Source organism: Corythoichthys intestinalis, chromosome 7 (assembly GCF_030265065.1).
Source record: "Corythoichthys intestinalis isolate RoL2023-P3 chromosome 7, ASM3026506v1, whole genome shotgun sequence".
In the NCBI taxonomy this organism is placed as follows: domain Eukaryota; kingdom Metazoa; phylum Chordata; class Actinopteri; order Syngnathiformes; family Syngnathidae; genus Corythoichthys; species Corythoichthys intestinalis.
In genome coordinates this window covers 58095867-58123058 of record NC_080401.1, presented here as the reverse complement: position 1 = coordinate 58123058, position 27192 = coordinate 58095867, and the positions used below count along the sequence as shown (strand labels likewise).

At 40.4% G+C, this 27192-nt stretch overlaps 1 protein-coding gene across 7 annotated transcripts in view; it reads left to right on the top strand.

Annotated features, from left to right (window-relative positions):
* LOC130919014 (desmoglein-2.1-like) overlaps nt 1-22136 on the top strand; it is a 64076-nt gene extending 41940 nt beyond the window's left edge. For 3 of the 7 annotated variants that reach the window (XM_057841377.1, XM_057841376.1, XM_057841378.1), the window contains exons 4-14: nt 1603-1744; nt 3269-3429; nt 5685-5819; nt 6285-6470; nt 6531-6799; nt 9384-9526; nt 9703-9924; nt 11348-11566; nt 12715-12845; nt 16123-16338; nt 21096-22133. In XM_057841377.1, coding sequence (XP_057697360.1) covers nt 1603-1744; nt 3269-3429; nt 5685-5819; nt 6285-6470; nt 6531-6799; nt 9384-9526; nt 9703-9924; nt 11348-11566; nt 12715-12845; nt 16123-16338; nt 21096-21893 — 2622 coding nt within the window. In that variant the 3' untranslated portion in view covers nt 21894-22133. Of the gene's footprint in view, nt 1-1602; nt 1745-3268; nt 3430-5684; nt 5820-6284; nt 6471-6530; nt 6800-9383; nt 9527-9702; nt 9925-11347; nt 11567-12714; nt 12846-16122; nt 16339-21095 lie in introns of all 7 variants that reach the window. The other 4 variants (XM_057841372.1, XM_057841373.1, XM_057841374.1 and 1 more) reach the window with 2 other exon arrangements.
* The last annotated feature ends 5056 nt before the right edge of the window (nt 22137-27192 follow it).

The window sequence follows — 27192 nt, the reverse complement described above, 5'->3', positions numbered from 1 at the left end:
AGTCTTGATTCTTGGTTCAAAGCAAAAAAAAAAAAAACGTGCAGTTCGCATTTATTTTGCGTAAATATGTCAAAGTACAATGCTAGTCTGTTAATGAATGTAGCTAGCGGCCGCCATATGTAAACAGAGCTTTTCCGGTGAAAATTCTTGTGAATAAATGCTTGAATGCCCAAATTCTTTATGGATATGGATGTAAAGCAGTCTCGATTCTTGGTTAAAAGCAAAAAAAAAAAAAAAAAAAAACGTGCAGCTAGCATTTATTTTGCGTAAATATGTCAAAGTACAATGCTAGTCTGTTAGTGAATGTAGCTAGCGGCCGCCTGATGTAAACAGAGCTTTTCCGGTGAAAATTCTTGTGAATAAATGCTTAAATCCCCGAATTCTTTATAGATATGGATGTAAAACAGTATCGATTCTTGGTTAAAAGCAAAAAAAAAAAAAAAACGTGCAGCTAGCATTTATTTTGCGTAAATATGTCAAAGTACAATGCTAGTCTGTTAGTGAATGTAGCTAGCGGCCGCCTGATGTAAACAGAGCTTTTCCGGTGAAAATTCTTGTGAATAAATGCTTAAATCCCCGAATTCTTTATAGATATGGATGTAAAACAGTATCGATTCTTGGTTAAAAGCAACAACAACAAAAAAACGTGCAGCTAGCATTTATTTTGCGTAAATATGTCAAAGTACAATGCTAGTCTGTTAGTGAATGTAGCTAGCGGCCGCCTGATGTAAACAGAGCTTTTCCGGTGAAAATTCTTGTTAATAAATGCTTAAATCCCCGAATTCTTTATAGATATGGATGTAAAACAGTATCGATTCTTGGTTAAAAGCAAAAAAAAAAAAAAAAAAAGTGCAGTTAGCTTTTATTTTACGTAAATATGTCGAAGTACAATGCTTGTCTGTTAGTGAATGTAGCTAGCGGCCGCCAAATGTAAACAGCTTTTCTGGTGAAAATTCTTGTGAATAAATGCTTTAATCCCCGAATTCTTTATAGATATGGACGTAAAACAGTCTCGATTATTGGTGAAAAGCAAAAGTACCCGTGCAGTGAGCATTTATTTTACATAAACATGTTGACGTAAGATGCTAGTCTGTTAGTAATGTGGTGGCCACCAAATGTTAACAGAGCTGAAAATTCTTGTGAATAAAGTCTTAAATCCCCGAATTCTTTATAGATATGGAAGTAAAACAGTCTCGATTCTTGGTTAAAAGCAATAAAAAAACAAAAAAACGTGCAGTTAGGGGGGGATAAAACTTACAAAAGAATGGGTTTGTGTTATTTATCGTAATCTCAGTTTTTGTTTTATGTTTTACAAGTTGTTGTTGTCATAACATTTATACCATGGATATTATCTGAAATTGAGGCTTGTAAGTCCCACAGCATGGCAAGTGGGCGTTTGCGTGTTGTTTTCAGCACCATTTTCTGCATATGTTCTGGGACCTGTGCCCGTCTCGTCATCCTTTTGCTATCATATGTACTTTGCATTCCGGCACCTTATGATTCACAAATTAAGCACTGGCTGTGATTGATCATCTTTCTGTATATTTGTACTATTTTAACAGGAACAAAAATAACAACATTTGCTGTCGAATGTCTTTTCAGCTGGTGGCCACCGCCAGATTCAACGACGGCACCGACGCGGAGAAAAGAATCCCGGTCAAAATAAAGGTGCTGGACGAGAACGACAACGCGCCGCGGTTTGAAGACGTGGAGCCGGTAGACGTTTATGAACGCAGCCCTGCGGGTGAGAGAATTTGAAATCGTTCGCGTGAGTTAACAGAGTTAAACGGAGGAACGTCCAAAAGCGTAAACGGATATGGAACGAAGGTCGTAGTTATGGTTTCCATCGTAGGGCGATGATGTTTGCCAATTAAGGACTGAAATGACTTACAGAACGGATTTTGATTGGCAATTAATTGTAATGGTCCGAAGTAATCTTTTTTGACTTTTTTTTTTTTTTTGCGAGGTTTTGCGAGAAAGAAAATATTTGTTTCTTTTTAAAATGTATTTATAAGTGTATTTTTATTCAATTTATAAGTGTATTTTTATTCAATTTTTAATTTAAAAAAATGGAAAAAAGGTAATAATGTTTTATATACACAAGCTTTTTGTTTGTTATTTTTTAAATCGCTAATTTAAAAACTACTACTCATTATTGTATAAATATTTTTATTGTTTTTGAATGAATTAGGTAAATCGCTATTTTTTTTCAACATTTTAATCAAAACCATGTTTGTCTACATTTTTTTAATTTTATGATTTTTTTTATTTATTATTGTTTTATTTTTATTAATTTTATTTCATAATTATTTATAATAATTATTAATTATTATATTAATATTTTTTAATTTATTGTTTTTGAATCAAAAACAGAAAAAGTAAAATCACAATTTAAAAAAAAATCTCCACCTTTCATAGTTTTTTATTATTATTGCTTTATTGTTAGATGTTTATTTTAAAAATATGCATATTTTTTCTTTTATTTTATTGATTTTATTTATTAATATTTTGTTATTTTTAAAATCTTTTTTTTTAGTATTAAAAACAGAAAAACAGTAAATCACTTATTTAATTTTTTTTTTAAATAAATGTTTATTTACTTGTTTTTATTAAATGTATTACTAATTGTTTATATTTTTAAAATTGTTTCTAGGTAAAAATTAATAAATCACAAATTTAAAAAATATGTATTCATCTGATTTTTATTGTTTATTTTATATATGATTTTTTAAAAAATAATTAATTTTAGTTAGTATGAATATATGTAATTTTTTTTCTAATTAAAAACAAAAACAGTAAATCATTACTTTTTTTTAAACTAATTTTTATTTATTTATCATCATTATGATTATTTAATCTTACATTTTTATTTTTTAAAATGTGGGTGAAAACATTAAATAATATTTGTTCCTCTCATTAAAAATATTTATTTATTAAAACAGAATTTAAAACTGAAAAAAAAAAAAGATTTTTTAATATAATAATAATAAAAATAAATGTTCTAAAAATATAATCATGTTTTTTTTTTTGTCATGATTTTTGTTTATACCCAATATATTTTTAATATATAAGTATTATATTAAAAATATAATAAATATTCTGATTTCTTTCCGTTTGACACATAATAAATAAAGCTAAAAACGTAAAAAATAGAAATAAATAGAGACACACAAATAAACATTCCTACCAAAATACATATTGTGCCGTTGTATTTGGGTCATGTAGGTGGCAGTGTCTCACTGCTAAAGCAATACTGTTTTTTCCCCAGGTACGCCCGTCACTAGAGTCACCGCGACAGACGCCGACGAAGCGGGCACCGTCAACTCTCAGCTTCACTACACCATGGTGAAGCAGACCCCCCCTCACGACGTGTTTCGTATGAACGGCGACGGAAACATCTATGTGGACCAATCAACTCTGGACAGAGAGGTACCCCAAAAAATGGCCGTGTGAAAATGGATGGCAGCTCTTGCTCGATGAAATTCATGATTCCAATGACGGCCATGTTGGTCCAATTCAATTATCCCCGGGTACGTCCATTTCGAAGAGGGCCAAAAACATCCATGCCAATGAAACCCATATTCGTCGATTCCACTGATGCCAATGTACGTCAGTGCCATTCACGGCCATGTCATCAATTCCGCTGACAGGAAGTGAACTGATATTAACAGAAAGTGAACGTGAAATGCCCCCAAATCAACAGGAAGTGACCTAATATGACCAGGACATGCCCCTGAAATGTCCCCAAATCAACAGTAGGTGCCTGATATGACCAGGACATGTCCCCCAAATGTCCCCAAATTAACAGGAAGTGACTTAATATGATCAGGACATGTCTTTGAAATGTCCCTAAATTAACATAAATTGAATCTTCTATGACCAGGACATGTCCCCGAAGTGTCCCCAAATCAACAGGAAGTGACCTGATATGACCAGGACATCTCCCTGAAATGTCCCCAAATCAACAGGAAGTGACCTTATAGTAACAGGACATGTCCCCCAAATGTCCCCAAATCAACAGGAAGTGATCTGATATTAACAGGACATGTCTCCCAAATGTCTCCAAATCAACAGGAAGTGACCTGATATGAACAGAACATGTCCCCCAAATGTCTCTAAATGTCCCCAAATCAGCAGTAGGTGCCTGATATGACCAGGAAATGTCCCCCAAATGTCCCCAAATCAACAAGAAGTGACTTAAAATGATCAGGACATGTCTTTGAAATGTCCCTAAATTAACATAAATTGACTCTTCTGTGACCAGGACATGTCCCCAAAGTGTCCCCAAATCAACAGGAAGTGACCTGATATGACCAGGACATCTCCCTGAAATGTCCCCAAATCAACGGGAAGTGACCTTATGGTAACATGATATGTCCCCGAAATGTCCCCAAATCAACAGGAAATGATCTGATATTAACAGGACATGTCCCCCAAATGTCCCCAGATCAACAGGAAGTGACCTGATATGATCAGGACATCTCCCTAAAATGTCCCCAAATCAACGGGAAGTGACCTGATGGTAACAGGACATGTCCCCGAAATGTCCCCAAATCAACACGAAGTGATCTGATATTAACAGGACATGTCTCCCAATGTACCCAAATAAACAGGAAGTGACCTGTTATGACCAGGACATGTCCCCCAAATGTCCCCAAATCAACAGGAAGTGACCTGATATCAACAGGAAGTGGCCCAGAAGTGCCCCAAATCAACAGGCAGTGATCTAATATCAGCTGGAAGTGACCCCGAAATGCCCCCAAATCAACAGGAAGTCACTGGTGATCAACAGGAAGTGACCCCAAATGCCCCCAAATCAACTGGAAGTGAACTGATATCAACAGGAAGTGGACCGATATCAATAGGAATTGACTCTGAAATACCCATTTCAAAAGAAGGTGAACTGGTGTCAACAGGAAGTGACCCAGAAATGCGCCAAATCAACAGGAAGTGACTCAATGTTAAAAGAAAGTGACCCTGAAATGCCCCCAAATCAAAAAATTCTTGTGAATAAATGCTTAAATCCCCGAATTCATTAAATATATGAACGTAAAACAGTCTCGATTCTTGGTTAAAAGCAAAAAAACGGGCAGTTTGAATTTACCTTGCGTAAATACGTCGAAGAATTATACTCGTCTGTTAGCTCTTTGTTATGATAAGGGGGGCTGCCACAATGGCTTTTTCGGTTGAAAATTCTTGTGAACAAATGCTTAAATCACTAAATTCTTTATGGATATGGACATAAAACAGTCTCGATTCTTGGTTAAAAGAAAAAAAAAAAAAAAACGGGCAGTTTGAATTCATGTAAATATGTCGAAGAATGATACTAGTCTGTTAGCTCTTTGTTATGATAGAGGGTCTGCCAAAATGGCTTTTTCCGTTGAAAATACTTGTGAATGAATGCTTAAATCCGCGTAAAACAGTCTTGTTAGTATGCGGTCCAGCTTTCGTACTTTTTAAATGTAAATCCGCATTTGTGCTCAAAAGCATGTGTGAGAGTTTCACTCGCACCGATATCTAATAAATGAAGCTGAGTCACACTGCCCCCTACGGGCAGATGGGGCACAGAGAATGACGAAGTTTACCAGTCAAGTATTATTGATGTGTATGACAAAGCTACCATCGCAATTTCTCCAGGAATTCCATGTTTAGTTCTCCTGACAGTTGCCGTTTTGTACCACTAGAGGGCAGACCGGTACTTTTTGACAGTGAAAGCTCAGGATCTCAACGGCGACCCCGATGGACTGACTGGGACGACTACGTTGACTATCAATGTGCTGGACGTCAACGATAACCTTCTGACCCTCGAAAAAGACATGGTATGTTCTGTCACACAATATTTTTTAAATATTATTTTTAATCAATATATAGAAACTACATTTTCTGGAGAAATTACTCTAGGCTTTGCTGTGTGGAGATACAGATCTTAACCCCGCCCAGGTTGGTTTATGGACATTTCCACATCAGGCCAGTTCCTGCTGATTTGGGGACATTTCTGGGACATGTCCTGGTCTAATTAGATCAATTCCTGTAGATTTGGGGACATTTGGGGGGCGTGTCCTGGTCATATCAGGTCATTTGGGGAGTGTGTCCTAGTCATATCAGGTTATTTGGGGACATTTGTGGGAGTGTGTCCTGGTCATATCAGGGCATTTTGAGGACATTTGTGGGGCGTGTCCTAGTCATATCAGGTCATTTGGGTCACTTTTTGTTGATTTTGTTGCACTTCCATGAGAAAAGATTCACGTTTTGTCAGCTGTCATGTCTTCTCGATGTTCTGGCAGTACGAGGGAAGCATCGTGGAGAACACGCAGGGTGTCGAGGTCATGAGGATCAAAGCTCAAGATCTGGACCTGGAGGACACGGAAAACTGGGAGAGTGTTTTCGATATCGTCCAAGGCAACGAGGCCAAATACTTCAGCATAAAAACGGACCCGAAGACCAACCAGGGTGTCCTCATGCTTGACAAGGTACGCGTGAAAAGTAAACTCGTAGCACGAAGGCTATCGTAGCATTCGTTTTTTTCACAGCCTGTGGATTACGAGGACGTGAAGGACCTGGTTCTTGGACTAAATGTGAGGAACAAAGCTCCGCTTCATGAAGGACTTGAAGATGGATCGACGTATAAAACCTACCCGGTCAAAATCAATGTGCAGAACCAGCGCGAGGGTCCATATTTTGACCCTAAGGTCAAGGTGATCGCCATGTCAGAGGGAGGCGACACCGTTCGCGTTAACGACGTAATTGAGCGCTACCCGGCACTAGATGGCGACACTGGGAAACCAGCGGAGAAAGTCAAGTGAGTGACGACTCTCTAAAGTTCTGCTGATTATCGGTCGATACCGATACCCTACCGATACCACGTTTTTTGAAAAAATAAATAAATAAATTGCTATAAGACACTGCTTTACTAATTGCCTGCCTTTGACTGGGCTAGACGTCCAATCCATTTGAAGCAGGAGGTATGGCAGCGAATGATCAATACGATATGAATTTATTGATATGTTAACTCTTTCAATATTTCTCCATTGGTGGTCATTATTTTTGACAAAAATACACTCAATATGCCCCAAATTTAACAGGAAATGACACAAAATGTACAGGAAGTGACACGGGAATGTCCCAAAATTGTTAGAAAGTGACCCGAAATCAACTAGAAGTGACTCGGAAATGCACTAAAATCAACAGGATTTTTTAGTACATGGTAAATAAAAAAAAAAAAAAATCTTAACTTGATAACTAAACTAGAAACTGCAATTTCTGGAGAAATTACTCTGGGGCTTTGCTGCGTGGAGATACAGATCTTAGCCTCGCCCAGGTTGGTTTGGGGACATTTCAGGGACAATATCAGGTCACTTCCTGTTGATTTGGGGACATTTGGGGGACACGTCCTGGTCATATCAGGTCATTCGGGGACATTTGGGGGCGTGCCCTAGTCATATCAGGTCATTTGGGAACATTTGGGGGGCGTATCCTGGTCATATCAACTCATTTGGGGGACGTGTCCTAGTCATATCAGATTATTTGGGGACAGTTGGGGGGCGTGTCCTGGTCATATCAGGTCATTTGGGGGGCACGTCCTGGTCATATCAAGTCATTTGGGGACATTGGGGGGACGTGTCCTGGTCATATCAGATCATTTGGGGAAAGTCGGGGGCGTGTCCTGGTCATATCAGGTCATTTGGGGGGCACGTCCTGGTCGTATCAGGTCATTTGGGGACATTTGGGGGGCGTGTCCTAGTCATATCAGGCCATTTGGGGACATTGGGGGGGGGGTGTCCTGGTCATATCAGACCATTTGGGGAAAGTTGGGGGCGTTCCCTGGTCATATTAGGTCATTTGGGGGGCACGTCCTGGTCGTATCAGGTAATTTGGGGGGCGTGTCCAAGTCATATCAGGCCATTTGGGGACATTTGGGGGGTTTGTCCTGGTCATATCAACTCGTTTGGGGACATTTGGGGGCCGTGGCATGGTCCTATCAGGTCATTTGGGGACATATTGGGGGCGTGGTCTGGTCATAGCAGGTCATTTTGGAACATTTGGGGCGTTGCCTGGTCATATCAGGTCATTTGTGAACATTTGGGGGGTGGGGCCTTGTCATATCAGGTGATTTGGGGACATTTGGGGCGTGTCCTGGTCATATCAAGTCATTTGGGGACTTTTGGGAGAGTGTCCTGGTCATATCAGGTCATTTGGGTACATTTTGGGGGGCGTGTCCTAGTCATATCAGGTCATTTGGGGACATTTTGGGGGGCGTGTCCTGGTCATATCAGGTCATTTGGGGGACATTTGGGGGGCGTGCCCTGTTCATATCAGGTCATTTAGGGGGCGTGTCCTAGTCATATCAGGTCATTTAGGAACATTTGGGGGACACGTCCTGTTGATTTAGGAACATTGTTTTTTTGTTTTGTTTTTTGCCATTGGAAGTGAATGGGAAATTTGAACGGCACGGCATCGACTTACGTATGCGTCAATGGAATCCGTGTACATTGGCATCAATAGAATCGACATACATAACCGTCAATGGCATGAACTGATGTACCAGTAAATGTCATTAGAAAAAATAAAGGGGAAATTCGGACTTACATGGCTGTCATTAGCATCCAATTAAAAATGAATGGGAAGGTTTTTGGCAAATTTCTGGGGAACCAAAAATTTTTTCCAGATTCTGTGTTCAAAGTTTATGCCCCTCACCGTCCCGGAATTTTTTTATGTCCAAATTATGTGATTTGATCAAAAATTGTAGGACTAGATACTTTGTTGTTGTTTGTTTTTTTTGTTTTTTTTTTGAAAAATTGGCGAAAAATCAATGTTTACGAGCGAACGGAAATTTTTTCCTTGCCATTGACCTCCATGTATGTGGATTCTATTGACGCCAATGTACTTGGACTCCGTTGACACATATGTAAATCGATGCCATTGATGGCCATGGACGTCCAAATTTCCCATTCATTCCAATGGCATTTACATTTCATTGAGGCCAATTGAGGCAGATGCCATTGACGGCCATGTATGTCAATTCTATTGATGCCAATGTACTTGGATTCCATTGACACATATGGATGTCGATCCCATTGACGGCCATGGACGTCCAAATTTCCTGTTCATTTCAATAGCATTTACTTTGGTTAATGCCATTGACGGCCATGTTTGTTGATTCTATTGATGCCAATGTTCTTGGATTCCATTGACGCAAATGTAAGTCGGTGCTATTGACGGCCATGGACGTCCAAATTTCCCATTCATTTTCAATGGCAGAAAAACAAATGTTCCCAAATCAGCAGGAAATGACCAGATATCAATAGGACGTGTTTCCCAAAGGTTTTTTTAATATATTTTTTCGTTTAGTGGATTCTTCTACTGCATATGCACTGTGTTTGTAGGTATCTGAAAAGTTCAGATCCCGATAACTGGCTCACAATCGACCCGGAAACAGCTGACATCAAACTGAACAAGATGCCTGACCGAGAGTCCCCTTTCTTGGTGAATGGGACATACTACACTAAAATACTCTGCGTTTCAGAAGGTAGCATAGCCTCATTTTCTTGAAAAGCGCGTTAGATGTTGCTTGCTAAGATAGCAGTAGCATGCAAGATTAGCGAGGATGCTAACAAATTCATAGAGTTGAAGACCGTTTATGTGAATATGTACTCCTTACTTGCAGTGTTAGTACTCTTACGACTTGTGATGTCACTAAAACAGAAGACCCTTCGACCACCGCCACTGGAACCGTGGCCATCCAGGTGGAAGACTTCAACGACCACTATCCCACTCTGTCCAACGCCATGCAGACCCTCTGCGTTCCCGACGACGCTGTCATCGTGACGGCTATCGACCAAGACGATTTCCCTAACGGAGCTCCTTTCACATTTGAAGTCCTCCCAGAGGGCACGCAGGAAAAATGGAAGGTGGAGCGTCTCAATGGTGAGGAGTTTCAGATCGCCTTGAAATTTGAACCTTTATTGGGTAACTTCCTGTAGATTTTGAGACATTTCTCCAGCGGGGCCGACAACCAAAAGTGACATGAGTTGACATGTGGCAAAATAGACTTTGCCATGTGGCAAAATTGAGTTTGCCATGTGGCATGTTTTTTTGCCATGTGGCTTTTTTTTTGCTCTGTGGCAAAATGGATTTTGCCATGTGACATTTTTTGCCATGTGGCATTTTTTTTTTTTTTTGCTATGTGGACAAATTAATTTTGCCATGTGGCATTTTTTTTCCATGAAGCAAAACGGATTTTGCCATGTGGCGTTTTTATGCCATATGGCATTTTTTTGCTATGTGGCAAAATTAATTTTGCCAGGTGGCATTTTTTTTGCCCTGTGGAAAAATGGATTTCGCCATGTGGCACTATTTTTTTTTTCACCGCGTGGCATTTTTTATGCCATGCGACAAAATGGATTTTGCCATGTGGCTTTTTTTTTTTTTTTGCCATGTGGCATTTTTTTGCCATGTGGCAAAATGGATTTTGCCATGTGGTATTATTTTTTTGCCGTGTGGCAAAATGGATTTTGCCATGTGACATTTTTTGCCATGTGACATTTTTTTGCCATGTGGCATTTTTTTGCCATGTGGCGTATTTTTGCCATGTGGCAAAATTGATTTTGCCAGGTGGCATTTTTTTTTTGCCATGTGGCAAAATGGATTTTGCCACGTGGCATTATTATTTTTTTTTTTTTTTTTTTTTGCTGCGTGGAATTTTTTTGCCATGTGGCAAAATTGATTTTGCAATGTAGCATGTTTTTTTGCCATGTGGCTTTTTTTTTTTCGCTATGTGGCAAAATTGATTTTGCCACGTGGCATATTTTCTTTGCCATATAGCATTTTTTTGCCATGTGGCAAAATTAATTTTGGTTTGTCGCATTTTTTTGGGGGGGGGGTGGATGTGGTACATTTTGGGGGGTATGTGGCAGTTTTGCAGGCCATGCGCGTCCATGCCATTGACGGCTATGCACGTCCAAATTTTCCATCCATTCTGAATGGCAGAAAAGCATATGCGGTTGTGATTTTTGACCATACACTTAACCATCAATGGCATAGCCTGACTTTGGTGCCGGTTGAATGTCAACGCGCTGTAATGTAAAGTTTATGGTATATTGTGTTCTGCATCCTCCTGTTGCTTTTGGAGCTTTCCTTGCCAATTCATCTTGATAGCGGGTCACTTCATGTTGATGTTGGGACATTTTAGCGTCACTTCCTATTGATTTCCAGTCACTTCCTGTTGATATTAGGTGTATTTCTTGGTCACGCATGCCCTGTTATTTTTTTGGAGCTGATTTTTTAATGTCCTGGTATTTGAATATTCCTATGCGGGGTTAATGCTCACATTTGAAAGTTTTTTTGGCAGATACTGCAGCTATCCTGAGGGCTCAAAACACCTTGTGGCCCGGCTTTCACCAAGTGGAATTAATAGTGAGGGACCAGCAGGGGGAGGCGAGCCCGGAACCGCAAAAAATGACGGTCCGGGTGTGCACCTGTGAGGACGGAGCGATTTGTCCCGGTAAAAAAACTGAGTTGGGACCGGCGGGAATCGGACTACTGCTACTAGGCCTGCTGCTGCTTCTGCGTAAGTTTATTTATGCCAGTAGGGGGCGCCTTTGAATCTTGATTGTCTTAGTACACACTTTGGCATTTGATACTACATTGCAAGTTCTTCTTCTCATCCCTTGTCTTGTCCTTCTTCATCTTCTTCTGGTACCCCCTTTTCTTTTCTTTTTTCACCTTCTTCTCCTCATCCTTCTCTTTTTTTCTCATCATTCTTCATCATTTCATACTCCTTTTTCTTGTCTTCTCATCCTTCTTTTTTCTTTTCATCATCCTCCATCTTTGACTTCTTCTCATCCTTCTTTTTCTTCTACTTCTTGTCCTTCTTCATCGTCTTTCTTCTTCTTTTCCTCATGTTTCTACTTCTTCTCATACTTTCTTCTCCTCTTCCTCTTTCTCCTCGTCCTTTTTTCTTCTCATCCTCTTTTTTCTTCTCCTTCAATTTCCTCCTTTCTCCTCATGCTCCCTTTTATCTTCTCGTCCTTCTTCATTGTCTTCTCATACTCCTTTTTCTTCTCTTTCTTCTCCTCATCCTTCTCATACTATTATCTTCTTCTCCTCCCACTACTCCTCCTCCTTCATCTTCTTCTGGTACTCCTTTTTCTTTTCTTTTTTCACCTTCTTCTCCTCATCCTTCTCTTTTTTTCTCATCATTCTTCATCCTTTCGTACGCCTTTTTCTTGTCTTCTCATCCTTTTTTTTCTTTTCATCATCCTCCATCTTTGTCTTCTTCTCATCCTTCTTTTTCTTCTACTTCTTGTCCTTCTTCATCGTCTTTCTTCTTCTTTTCTTCATGTTTCTACTTCTTCTCATACTTTCTTCTCCTCTTCCTCTTTCTCCTCGTACTTTTTTCTTCTCATCCTCCTTTTTCTTCTCCTTCAAGTTCCTCCTTCTACTTTTTCTTCTCATGCTCCCTTTTATCTTCTCATCCTTCATCTTCTTCTCATACTCCTTTTTCTTCTCTTTCTTCTCCTCCCACTACTCCTTTTCATACTCCTTTTTCTTCTTGTCTTTTCACCTTCTTCTCATCCTTTTTTCTTCTCCTCGTCCTCCTTCATCTTCTTGTCCTTCTTGGACGCCTAGTGCCGTCAATGCCAGGAAATGAGTTCAAAAAGACAAGGTTGAGTATTTTTGAAAAAGCAAGTTATCAAACAAATGTCGGTGTTTCAGTGGTTCCCCTGCTGCTGCTTTTTTGCCGATGCGGCGGCCACGCTGGTCTCTCAAGCGGCGCGACAGACTTCCCCTTCGAAACCAAGTCCCACCTGGTCAACTACTGCACCGAAGGCCAGGGGGAAAACGCGGTCAGTTCTTTGACTTTCAAAGGTTCAAGGTTCAGGGCGTACCTTGGTATGATGGCGGCGCGCACGGACGCAGCGGCTCAGAGCTCCTCTCACAGCCAGTGTGTTTTTTTACTGTTTTTGTTAGTTTGTCTCTCCTGCCCCACCTGTCGTGCGCTCACCACCTACAGCCGACAGGAACTTTTCCGCATCGGGTTACGGAGCAAACAGTCCGTTACCGATGACTTTATTTCGGATCACAACATCCCGCCGAGCATAGCCCGAACACCGGGCTCCCCGTGGACACTCATCCCGGCTGGGAGGAGGAGGAGGCGGCGCAAGGAGAGGAAGCAAAAGCGGGGCTGCCGGGCCGGTGTCCTCGTTCAGCTGCGGAGACGGCCACACAAACCGCCGCTACCCAGCATCTTCCTCGCTAATGTCCGATCCCTCGCCAACAAGATGGATGAGCTGAGGCTGCAGCTGGCAGGCAACAGCCTCGTGAGGGACTGCTGCATCTTGATGTTCACGGAGACCTGGCTTCACTCATCCATCCCGGACGCGGCTATGGAGCTAGCGGGCCGCACAGCGCACAGACTTGACAGGAACCGCGACTCTGGGAAGAGCAGGGGCGGAGGGCTCTGCATCTACGTCAATAACAGCTGGTGCACAAACGCCGCTACTATCAACAACCACTGCTCCGCAGATCTGGTGTTCATCACGGTCAGATGCAGGCCCCTGTACCTTCCACGTGAGTTCACCGCTGTCACAGTAACCGCTGTGTACATTCCACCGGATGCTAATGCTAGCACGGCTCTTAGCCACTTGAACAATGCCCTCAGCCGGCTACAGAACGACCTTCCAGAAGCAGTGCATGTGGTTGCAGGGGATTTTAACCATGCTGAATTAAAAGTAGCGCTCCCACAACTCCACCAGCACATTAAATGTGCCACCAGGGGAACTAGGACCCTGGATAAAGCCTACTCCAACATCAAGCATGGTTACAGGGCCATCCAGCTGCCCCACCTGGGTTCCTCTGATCACATGTCGCTGCTCCTGATACCGGCTTACAAACCAGTGAGAAAGCAATCACCTCCCATAACCCGGACTGTGACATTTTGGCCCGATGGAGCCTCTCAGCAGCTGCAGGACTGCTTTGAAAGCACCGACTGGGACATCTTCTGCCACCAGGACCTGGAGGTTCTCACCTCTGCTGTGCTGGGCTACATCCAACACTGCATCAACACCGTCACGGTGGAAAAACGCATCCAGGTGTTTCCCAACCAGAAGCCTTGGATGAATAGGGAGGTCAAGGCCCTGCTGAGGGAGAGGAACAGCGCCTTCAGGTCCAGGGACGGGGAGCGGTACAGCGGTGCCCGGGCGGCCCTGAAGAGGGGCATCAGAGAAGCCAAGGCAGGCTACAAGCAGAGGATCGAGGAGGACTTCAGCAGCAACAACAGCCGGCAGGTGTGGAGGGGGCTCCGTCACATCACCAACTTCAGATCCAGCAACGCTGCCCCAACCTCTGGGGACGCCTCACTGGCGGAGGAGCTCAACCACTTCTTCGCCCGCTTCGAGGTTGTGCCCCCAGCGGGGGAACCACTGCTTCAGACCCTCCACAGCCAGCCCTTCACGGTTCAGGCACAGGAGGTGAGGAGAACCCTGAAGGCAGTGAACCCCCGGAAAGCTGCTGGACCTGACGGAGTGGCTGGGAGAGTGCTGAGGGACTGTGCTGACCAGCTGGCTGGGGTCTTCACCAATATCTTCAATCAGTCCCTCTCCCAGTGCTCCATCCCGCCCTGCTTGAAGTCCTCCACCATCATCCCTGTGCCGAAAAAGAACTCCATCAACTGCCTCAACGACTACCGGCCAGTCGCACTCACTCCCATCATTATGAAGTGCTTTGAGAAACTGGTCCGGGGTCACATCACTGCATGCCTGCCACCCACACTGGACCCCCACCAGTTTGCCTACAGAGCCAACCGGTCCACGGAGGACGCCATCGCGACAGCTCTGCACACCACACTGACTCATGTGGAACAGCGGGGGAGCTACGCCAGGCTGCTCTTCCTGGACTTCAGCTCGGCCTTTAACACCATCATCCCGAGCAGACTGGTGAGCAAACTGGGGGACCTGGGTCTCTCCCACAACATCTGCAGCTGGATTATGGACTTCCTGACAGACCGCTCCCAGAGGGTGAGAGTAGGACACCACCTGTCCTCTGTTCTGAGGACCAGCACCGGTTCTCCTCAGGGCTGCGTGCTCAGCCCCCTACTCTACACCCTCTACACCCACGACTGCACCCCCACCCAGCCGAACAATTCCATCATTAAGTTCGCGGACGACACCACGGTGGTGGGGCTCATCTCAGGAGGAGATGAGTCCGCTTACAGGGTGGAGGTGGAGCGTCTGTCGGGCTGGTGCACCATCAACAACCTGACTCTGAACACCTCCAAGTCGAAGGAGGTCATCGTCGACTTCAGGAGGTGTAAACCGGACATCCAGCCAATCACCATCAATGGGGACCGGGTAGAAATGGTGCCAGACTTCAGGTTCCTGGGCACCTACATCAGTGAGGACCTGACCTGGTCTGTCAACACCACAGCGATCCTGAAGAAGGCCCAACAGAGACTCTACTTCCTGAGGGTTCTCAGGAAGAACAACATTAAAACTGAGCTCTTGTTGGTCTTCTACCGCTGCTCAGTGGAGTCGGTGCTGAGCTACAGCATCTCGCTGTGGTTCTCCAGCTGCACCGCAGCAGAGCGGAACCAGCTCCAGAGGGTCATCAACACCGCCCAGAGACTGATTGGCTGCCCTCTTCCATCCCTGGAGTCAGTCTATAAGACCCGCTGCCTCAGGAGGGCTCACAGCATCACCAGAGACTCCTCACACCCTGGCCACCACCTGTTCCAACTATTACCCTCTGGGAGGCGTTTCAGGGCAATAAAGGCCAGAACTAATCGACTAAAAAACAGCTTTTATCCGAGAGCCGTCGCTGCTCTGAACGCCTCACACTGAATGTGGTTTTGGATCAATGTGCACATGTACAGTGAAATGCATATAAATTTTTTTATCATAATCATCCTTGCCCGTGTATATATCCCCCACCTCATAGAGTGTATAGTCTTTTAAGTTCTGTTATTATTTTATTTTATTTATTTCCTTGTTTTTGGTCCATGAGAGCTGCTATTTTTTAATTTCGTTGTTTCTGTGTTGGAACAATGACAATAAATTATTCTGATTCTGATTCTGATTCTCGGAAACCCGTTCGCTTTTTGACTGACTTTTTGTTGTTCTGCGGCAGGAGGTGCCGCTGACCCTGGTGCCGACGCAGATCGCCGTCACAGACGTTAGCCAGCAAGCTAACCGACCGTTATTTTTGGACGCCTTGGATGGAAACATGGAGGGGTCGTGGGAGAGGAGGCGGGCCAATAGGAACGATTTCTACACGGGTTTCAAGGCAATGGAATACGACAGCATCGGTCTGCCGAACCACCTGCTCGCCCAGTATTACCAACAGGTGAGAAATGTTCACATCGTCTTTAAAGCAGCGCCGATTAATCGAAGGATTATCAAATTATTTTGACAGTCCCGTAAAAAATCCTCTTTTTGAGCCTCTTCACTGTGGCTGCCATTGACGGTGAAAGACGTTCAATCCAATTTGACATCTAGAAAATTCACATCTATTGTCGTCAGTGGCGGCCAATGAGTTCATGGCATTTTTTGATTCATTTTTTTCCCTTTAAAAGAAGTACAGTAAATATTCCCTTTATTTGATTTTTTTAAAACTTTTTTTTTTGTTAAAAAAAAGTGGAAACAACAATACATATTCCCTGTATTTTTTATGTATTCATTTATTTTTTTTACTATTAAAAAAGGGAAAACAACAATAGGTATTCCTTTTATTTTTTTATGTATGTAGATTTTTTTTTAAATTTAAAAACAAGTAAACAGTAAATATTTCCTTTATTTGTTTTTTTTTTTTTAACCTTTTTTCTATTTATATAAGGGGAAACAAAAGTAAATATTTCCTTTATTTTATTTTATTTTTTATTTATAAATAAGGGAAAAACATTAATATTGCCTTTATTTTTTTTTTCATGTATTTACATTTTTTTACTATTAAAAAAAGAGTTACTGTTCCCATTATTATTATTATTTTTTATGTATTTACATTTATTTATTTTTTTCTTGTATTTAAAAGGGTGAAAAACAATAAATATTCACTTTTTATTTTAATTTCACATTTTTTTCTATGATTTTCTATTTTAAAAGGGGCAAAACAACAGTAAATATTCCTTATTTTTTATGTTTGCTATATGTTATTATTAATTAATTTTAGAAAAAATAATTTTTTACATTATTTCTATTTATACTGTAAAAGGGGAAACAACAGTCAGTGTTACCTTTTTTATTTTCTAATTTTTTCTAATTAACAAAGGGGAAACAACAGCAAATATTTCCATTTTTAGAATTTTTATTGAACATTTTTTTCTATTAAAAAAGAGGAAACAAAAGTAAATATTACCTTTATTTATTTAACTTTTTTTTTTAAAGGGAAAAACAATATTCCCTTTATTGTTCATGTATTTACATTTTTTTATCTATTTGAAAAAGGAACAAAAATATTTTTTAATATTTTTTATTATTATTATTTATTATATTATTATTAATTTATTAATTAATATTCATATAAAATACTTTTTTTCCTCTTTTTTGGTTTTTTTTTTATCTCAAAAAGAGGAAACCATCAATGTTTTATGAATTTACATTATTATATTTTTTTTTCAATTCAAAAAATGGGTAGCTACAGTAAATATTCCTTTTATTTATTTTATTTTATTAATTGATTGATTTATTTTACATTTTATTTACTTTATTTAAAAAGGGGGTAAAATATTCCCTTTATTTTTATGTGTTTACATGTATTTATGTATTTATTTGTATTTTTTTTTTCTGTTTAAAATGAGTAATCTGTTCAAAGTATTTTATTTCATTTTTTTATTTATTTATATTTTACATTTTTTCTATGTAAAAAAGAGGAAACAAAATTATTCCCTATTAATTAGCCAGATTGCCGGAATCGCGGCAGCTGAGCCGCTTGACCCGCGCTGGCGCAGCTCCAACGACCCGGGCCGGCGGGTGCCCGACATACCGGCCAAAAGGCCAAATTCCACACGTGCACCTTAGTCTTAACCCTTTGTATTGACTCCATTTTTATAGGTTCAAAGAAGGCTCACCGAAAACAAGTTGACTATTTATTCAGGTTGACAGCGATCAAACAGCAAGGCGAAACTGAAACAGACTCAGGCGAGGGGTCAAGGTCACCCTTATTACACATCAACAAAAGTTTCCCCGAGAAAAAATGACCACGATTAGTTAAACATTCAGTCTTTTGAAGGCTCTCGCGGGGCGGGCTGTGGGCAGGAAGAAGGGGGTGTGTTTAGGATTATTGTCTGTTGAAGGATTGGACCAGGGAGTTACTGTTGTCCGGGCAACGAGAGTTGTGGATTTTGCCACCTCAGCGTCAAAGGAGCTCTTGGAGTCTTGTCAGTCATGTTATCAGTTGGATATCGGGCATTCTCCGGTGTTCGACGTGCTGGGACAGGGCGTTCAGCCATTTTGTTTTGTACTGTCCAGGAGAACTGATTGCGAGAGTTGGTAGTGCAGACGTGGGCTTGTCAGCGTCAATCTTGCTCAGTCAATGCATAACGCAGACGTTGGACTTCCGTGACAAGAAGGCGTCATGTATCTCCTATGCCCTATATTGTGCTTGTTTTCCTTAAACTATGGTATAAGTTCTATTTCTTTTATATTGCGTGTGTTAAAGTAATGCAAACAGTCAAACAGTAAATACGAGACACGGTACTATTTCCTGATTGATTATATTAAGTGTGTTAAAATAATGCAAACAGTTAGACGGTGCCCTACGAGAAAAGGTACTATCTCCTTCAATATACGTATATGTATATGTATGTTTGTTTGTTTGTTTGTACAATTTTTCTATTTTAAATAGAAGAAACAATAATTATTCCCCTTTATTTTTTGTTTTTACATATTTTGTCTATTTAAAAAAAATGAGAAGCAGCAGTAAATATTCCCTTTATTTTTCATGTATTTATATTTTTTTCTATTCAGAAAAAAGTAATATATTCACAGTATTTTTTTTTTTTAGTTTTTACATTCTTTATTAAAAAGGGAACAACAAATAAATATTCTCTTCTATTTTTATTCATTTATATATGTTACAATTTTTCTATTTTAAATAAAAGAAACAATAAATATTCCTTTTATTTTTTTGTTTTTACATATTTTTTCTATTTAAAAAAATGGAGGAACAGCAGTAAATATTCCCTTTATTTTTCATGTATTTACATTTTTTTCTATTCAGAAAAAAGTAATATATTCACAGTATTTTTTTTTTTTAGTTTTTACATTCTTTATTAAAAAGGGAACAACAAATAAATATTCTCTTCTATTTTTATTCATTTATTTATTTTACAATTTTTCTATTTTAAATAGAAGAGACAATAAATATTCCCTTTATTTTTTGTTTTTACATATTTTTTTCCTAATTAAAAAAATGGAGAAACAGCAGTAAATAGTCCCTTTATTTTTCATGTATTTACATTTTTTCTATTAAGAAAAAAGTAATATATTCACAGTATTTAAATTTTTTTTTAGTTTTTACATTCTTTATCAAATAAAAGAAAAAAAAGAAAAAACAACAAACAACTATTCTCTTCTATTTTTATTCATTTATTTATTTTACAGTTTTTCTATTTTCAATAGAGGAAACAATAAATAGTCCCCTGATTTTTTTTAGGTTTTATATATATTTTTTTCTATTTAAAAAAATGGAAAAACAACAATATTCCCTTTATTTTTTGTTTTTACATATTTTTTCTATTTAAAAAATGGAGAAGAAGCAGTAAACATTCCCTTTATTTTTCATGTATTTACATTTTTTTCTATTAAGAAAAAAGTAATATATTCATAGTATATATTTTTTTTAGTTTTTACATTCTTTATTAAAAAAGGAACAACAAATAAATATTCTCTTCTATTTTTATTCATTTATTTATTTTACAATTTTTCTATTTTAAATAGAAGAGACAAATATTCCCTTTATTTTTTGTTTTTACATATTTTTTCTAATTAAAAAAATGGAGAAACAGCAGTAAATAGTCCCTTTAATTTTCATGTATTTACATTTTTTCTATTAAGAAAAAAGTAATATATTCACAGTATTTAATTTTTTTTTTTAGTTTTTACATTCTTTATAAAATAGAATTAAAAAAAAGAAAAAACAAACAACTATTCTCTTCTATTTTTATTCATTTATTTATTTTACAGTTTTTCTATTTTCAATAGAGGAAACAATAAATATTCCCCTGATTTTTTTTAGGTTTTATATATATTTTTTTCTATTTAAAAAAAAAAAGGAAAAACAACAATATTCCCTTTATTTTTTGTTTTTACATATTTTTTCTATTTTAAAAAATGGAGAAACAGCAGTAAATAGTCCCTTTATTTTTTATGTATTTACATTTTTTCTATTAAGAAAAAAGTAATATATTCACAGTATTTTTTTTTTCTAATTAAAAAAAAAAAAAGAAAACAACAAAGAAATATTCTCCTCTACTTTTATTTATTTATTTATTTTACAGTTTTTCTATTTTCAATAGAGGAAACAATAAATATTCCCCTTATTTTTTTCAGGTTTATATATATTTTTTTCTATTTAAGAAAATGGAAAAACAACAATATTCCTTTTTTTGTATTTAATATTGAATTTTTTTATGGTTTTATTTTTTTTTTCCATTTAAAAAAAGTGATGTATTTCCAGAGTTTTAATTTTTAGTTTCATGTATAAAAAAATAAACAACAATAAATAATCCTTTTTATTTTTATTTATTTACTATCAATATTTATTTATTTATTTTAAAAAATTTCCATTTCAAACAGGAGGAAACAATAAATATTCCCTGTTATTATCTATATTATTTTTACATTTTATCTCTTTAAAACATAAAAATAATAATAAATAAAAAAAACAATATTCCTTTTATTTTTTTGTATTTCCTATTTTCCTAGTTTTCCAGTTATGTCGGATGTTGGTTTAGGTGCATTACCTCTATCGCCCCCTGCATTAAAGGAGGACTAACTCCAACATGGATTTTTATTATTTGATTTTTTTTTTTTTAGCTCAAACGTATTTGTCGTCTACGTACACTACACAACAAATCATCTGATATTTACGTTTTTCCTCAACAGAAGATCTACAACATAGTCGACAACGACAACCTTGCCGAGGACGCGTACTTAAAGTGCAACTTTGAGGGCGAAGGCTCCTCGGCCGGCTCGGTGGGCTGCTGCAGCCTCCTGGAGAACGACGGCAATGACCTCCGCTTCCTGGACGACCTCGACCCCAAGTTCAAAACTCTGGCAGAGCTGTGCTCCGGCCAGGAGATCCAAGCTAACATCACGCCGCCACCCACCAAAGTCGTGATTCCGCCAAAGACGGAACTCCAAAAGCTACCACCAAAAGCGGATCTACCGCCGATTCTCCCCGAAGCGGACCTGACCGTGACTCGAGCTTCGAAGCAAAGTAGGACCACCACAATGGAAAACCAAGGTCAGATGTTCTTACTCCAGCAAGAGCAGCCCATCTTCTACACCTCCGCCGCTCCGGTGCAGTACGTCGTCCAACCTCAAGTCCAGAACGCCGTGCTTTTAGCAGAAGCACCTTCTACACAACTCCAAAGCGTGTTTCTAGCAGCACCTGCACAAGGCATGACGGTGTCCGGCGGACACGCCGAGGAACTCCAGAACGTGGTCATGGTGGAAACCCAGCTCCCTGTGGAGTCTTTGAAAGTTCTCAAGGGGAGTCAACGAGGTAGAGGAACTTCAAGGATTTCTGGAGGTCAAAGAGTCCACCTGGTGGAAGGTTCATCAAGTACTGTCAAGTCCTTCAACAAAACGAGTGGTGAAACCAGGACTCCAGGACCTCAGGTGGCTTCTTCCAGAGTCCCAACGTACCGGAAAGTGGCCGTGAGGGAGACGCGCGAATAAGAGATTCTGTTTGAAGAACGTTACCGGACCTACATAAACAAACAAAAAAAACTGATTCAGAAGACGAACTGGGATGAGAACCGCAGTAGCGTCTTGCTAACCTGAACTGTCCAACAACTTCCTCAGTCATCTAGCAGGGGTGGGCAACCCTGGTCCTGGAGAGCTGCAATCTAGCTTGTTTTCCATGTCTCCCTCCTTTAACACACCTGAATCAAATGATCAGCTCATCAGCAAGCTCTGCAGTTGCCTGATAACATCCATCCATCCATTATCTTCCGCTTAGTCCGGGGTCGGGTCGCGGGGGCAGCAGCTTTAGCAGGGAAGCCCAGACTTCCCTCTCCCCAGCCACTTCAGACAGCTCCTCCGGCGGGATTCCAAGGCGTTCCCAGGCCAGCCGAGCGACATAGTCTCTCCAGCGTGTCCTGGGTCGACCCCAGGGCCTCCCGCCGGTGGGACATGCCCGGAATACCTCTCCAGGGAGGCGTCCAGGAGGCATCTGAACCAGAAGCCCGAGCCACCTCAATTGGCTCCTATCAACGCAGAGGAGTAGCGGCTCGACACCAAGCCCCTCCCGGATGACTGGGCTTCTCAACCTATGTCTAAGGGAGAGCCCGGACACCCTGCGGAGGAAACTCAGTTCGGCCGGTTGTATCCGGGATCTTGTTCTTTCGGTCACGACCCACAGCTCGTGTCCATAGGTGAGGGTAGGAGCGTAGATCGACCGGTAAATCGAGAGCTTCGCCTTTTGGCTCAGCTCCTTCTCCACCACAATGGAGCAGTGCAGAGTTCGCGTCACTGCAGACGCTGCACCGATCCGCCTGTCAGTCTCCCGTTCCCTCCTACCCTCACTCGTGAACAAGACCCCAAGATACTTGAACTCCTCCACTTGGGGCAGGACCTCATCCCCGACCCGGAGAGGGCATGCCACCCTTTTCCGGCTGAGGACCATGGTCTCGGATTTGGAGGTGCTGATCTTCATCCCAACCGCTTCACACTCGGCTGCGAACTGCCCCAGTGAGAGTTGGAGGTCACGGCTTGATGAAGCCAACAGCACCACATCTGCAAAAAGTAGAGATGCAATGCTGAGGCCACCAAACCGGTGCCTGATAACAATCCTGATAATTTGATTCAGGTGTGTTGGAGGAGGGAAACATGGAAAACAAGCTGGATCGCGGCTCTCGAGGACCAGGGTCGGTCACCCCTGAATTCTAATGTTTCAACCAATAAGAGGAAAGAGGCGGGACCCGGAAACAAGTACAGGTAGTCCTCCAGTTACAACTGAGGTCTGTTCGGGAGTTAGGAACTCCGGAACGTGGTCATGGTGGAAACCCAGCTCCCTATGGAGTCTTTGAAAGTTCTCAAGGGGAGTCAACGAGGTAGAGGAACTTCAAGGATTTCTGGAGGTCAAAGAGTCCACCTGGTGGAAGGTTCATCTAGTACTGTCAAGTCCTTCAACAAGACGAGTGGTGAAACCAGGACTCCAGGACCTCAGGTGGCTTCTTCAAGAGTCCTAACGTACCAGAAAGTGATCGTGCGGGAGACTCGCGAATAACAGATTCTGTTTGAAGAACGTGACTGGACCTACATAAACAAACAAAAAAAAACTGATTCAGAAGATGAACTGGGATGAGAAACACAGTAGCGTCTCACTAACTTCAACTGTCCAACAACTTTCTCAGTCATCTAGCAGGGGTGGCCAACCCTGGTCCTCGAGAGCTGCAATCTAGCTTGTTTTCCATGTCTCCCCCCTTTAGCACACCTGAATCAATGATCAGCTCATCAGCAAGCTCTGCAGTTGCCTGATAACAATCCTGATCATTTGAAAATGGATTTAGCCATGCGGCATTTTTTTTTTGCCATGAGGCAAAATTGATTTTGCCATGAGGCTTTGTTTTTTTCCAAGTGAGATTTTTTTTGCGATGTGGCAAAATTGATTTTGCCATGTGGCATTGTTTTGCCATGTGGCAAAATGTATCTTGACATGTGGCGTTTTTTATTGGTATGTGGAAAGATGGATTTTGGTTTGTGGCATTTTTTTTTTTGTATGTGGCATTTTTTGGGGGTTTATGGCATTTTTGCAGGCCGTGCACGTCCATGCCATTGACGGCTATGCATGTCCAAATTTTCCATGAAAGTGCATCCATTTTGCCACATGCCAAAAAATATGCCACATGGCAAAATCAATTTTGCCATATGGCAAAAAAAAAAAAAAAAGCCACATGGCAAAATCAATTTTGCCATGATGCTTTTTTTTTCCAAGTGACATTTTTTTTCCGATGTGGCAAAATTGATTTTGCCATGTGGCATTGTTTTGCCATGTGGCAAAATGTATCTTGACATGTGGCATTTTTTATTGGTATGTCGAAAGATGGATTTTGGTTTGTGGCATTTTTTTTGTATGTGGCATTTTGGGGGGGGTATATGGCATTTTTGCAGGCCGTGCTCGTCCATGCCATTGACGGCTATGCATTTTCCATGAAAGCGCATCCATTTTGCCACATACCAAAAAAAATGCCACATGGCAAAATCACTTTTGCCACATGGCAAAAAAAATGCCACATGGCAAAATCAATTTTGCCACATGGCCAAAAAAATGCAACATGGCAAAAAAAAAAATGTCACATGGCAAAATCAATTTTGCCACACGGCAAATACCATTTTTCGTTCTCGGCCCTGCTGTAATTTTGGGTAACCTACTGTTAATTTTGGGTCATTTCCTGTTGATTTTGGGGGACTTCGTTTTTTTATGGGGCAATTTTTGGTCACATACCGTTAACCTTGGTTCACTTGTTGTTTTCTGAGCCATTTTAAGTTACTTCCTCTTGATTTTGGGTAGCTTCCTGTTGATTTTTGGGCCACTTGCTGTTATTCTGGAGCAATTTTGGCATACCTACTGTTAATTTTGAGTATTCTCATGATTTCAGGCCACGTCCTGGTGTTCTGAGGTAGATTTAGGTCACTTCCTGTTGATTTTGGGCCACTTCCTGTTATTCTACGGCCATTTTGGGTAACCTACTGTCAATTTTGGGTCATTTCCTGTTGATTTTGGGCCACTTTCTTTTATTCCGGGGCAATTTTTGATAACGTCCTGTTGATTTTGGGCCACTTCCTGTTATTCTGAGGCCATTTTGGGTAACCTAATGTCAATTTTGGGTCATTTCCTGTTGATTTTGGGCCACTTTCTTTTATTCCGGGGCAATTTTTGGTAACGTCCTGTTGATTTTGGGCCACTTCCTGTTATTCTGCGGCCATTTTGGGTGACCTACTGTCAATTTTGGGTCATTTCCTGTTGATTTTGGGCCACTTTGTTTTATTCCGGTGCAATTTTTGATAACGTCCTGTTGATTTTGGGCCACTTCCTGTTATTCTGCGGCCATTTTGGGTAACCTAATGTCAATTTTGGGTCATTTCCTGTTGATTTTGGGCCACTTTCTTTTATTCCGGGGCAATTTTTGGTAACGTCCTGTTGATTTTGGGCCACTTCTTGTTATTCTGCGGCCATTTTGGGGTAACCTACTGTCAATTTTGGGTCATTTCCCGTTGATTTTGGGCCACTTTGTTTTATTCCGGGGCAATTTTTGATAACGTCCTGTTGATTTTGGGCCACTTCCTGTTATTCTGCGTCCATTTTGGGTAACCTACTGTCAATTTTGGGTCATTTCCTGTTGATTTTGGGCCACTTTCTTTTATTCCGGGGCAATTTTTGATAACGTCCTGTTGATTTTGGGCCACTTCCTGTTATTCTGCGGCCATTTTGGGTAACCTACTGTCAATTTTAGGTCATTTCCTGTTGATTTTGGGCCACTTTCTTTTATTCCGGGGCAATTTTTGATAACGTCCTGTTAACTTTGGTTCACTTGTTGTTTATGGGGCCATTTTAAGTTACTTCCTGTTAGTTGTGGCTCACTTGTTGATTTTGGAGCAGTTTAGGGTTACCTTGTGTTTAGTTTTTTGGGGCATTTCTGGCTTATTTCCTGTTGATTTTGGGCTATTTCCGATTATTGTAGGGGAATTTTAGGTAACTTCCTGTTTATTTTGGGTCACTTCCACTTATTCTGGTGCAATTTTAGGCCACTTCCTGCTCGGTTTGTGTCACCTGTTGATTTTGGGGTACTTTGGGGTCAACTCATGTTTAGTTTTTGGGCATTTCTGGGTCATTTCCTGTTGATTTTGGGCCACTATCTGTTAGTATGTGGCAATTGTAGGCCACTTCCTTTTAATTGTGCCTTATTTGTCTGTTTTGAGGCAATTTTGGGTCACCTCCTGTTCAGTTTCACTATTTTCTTAATACATTTTGGGTCACTTCCTATCGATTTAACGCCATTTCCTGTTATTCTGGGGCATTTTTGGACAAGACATTAAAACCATAGGAAGCTGGAGGGGTGATTGTATATTATTGATGAAAGTTGTCGATGTGTTGGAGTAAACGTCAGGGCAAACACAGCACATGTTGAAAAAGGACGCACTTTGAGGTGTGTCTGCACATGTGTGAGCTACCTTTGCAGAACCGGTTTTGACAAGCACACACTCACACATTTTTTTTTTAAAAGAAAAAAGCGGATATTAAGGCCACACCTCATCAATGTTCGAAATCTCAACATTCTAATAACTAAAATAGCCATTGAAAGTCTTATTTAGAATGACAAAAATGAGTTTTTTTTTCCAAGTATTCAATAAATGATTCCATGAAAATATCCTTTCTTTCTTTGTGAAGTTATTACTTTGTTTTAAGCGTTTGAGATGAAAAATAGGACTCTAACCACGAGTTTTGAATTGAAATTCCAGAATGTTCTCAATTGTTATGTACTCATAATTTGCTTTAAAAAGTAACTAACTCATATATGTACACCTGAAATTGCTGACAAAAGCGCCACTCCCAGAAAGTGTGAGTAAGTTAGTTCGAAAGCATCGTGAGTTGCAATGCTATTGGCTGTGTTGAAAACAAACAGCTGTTTCAGTAGCTCGGCCTGTTTTTTCGGTCGGATCATGTGACCGTTACAACTAAGCCTCCTGATTGGTCCGCCGACGATCGGATTTGTGATCAAATACAGGCCGTTTCTGGTATTTGGGGGCGGCTGGGGGAGATGGTGCTAATTGAATTTAGCCTGTATAGGGTGTTTTTGAATGATTTGTATACCTGTCAACCCGAGGCCGTTAGCAATCTTACAAATAGTGACGTATGCCCTTATAAATTGGTGACTAATCTTACAACGCTGTACAGTGGGGCAAATAAGTATTTAGTCAACCACCAATCGTGCAAGTTTTCCTACTTGAAAAGATTAGAGAGGCCTGTAATTGT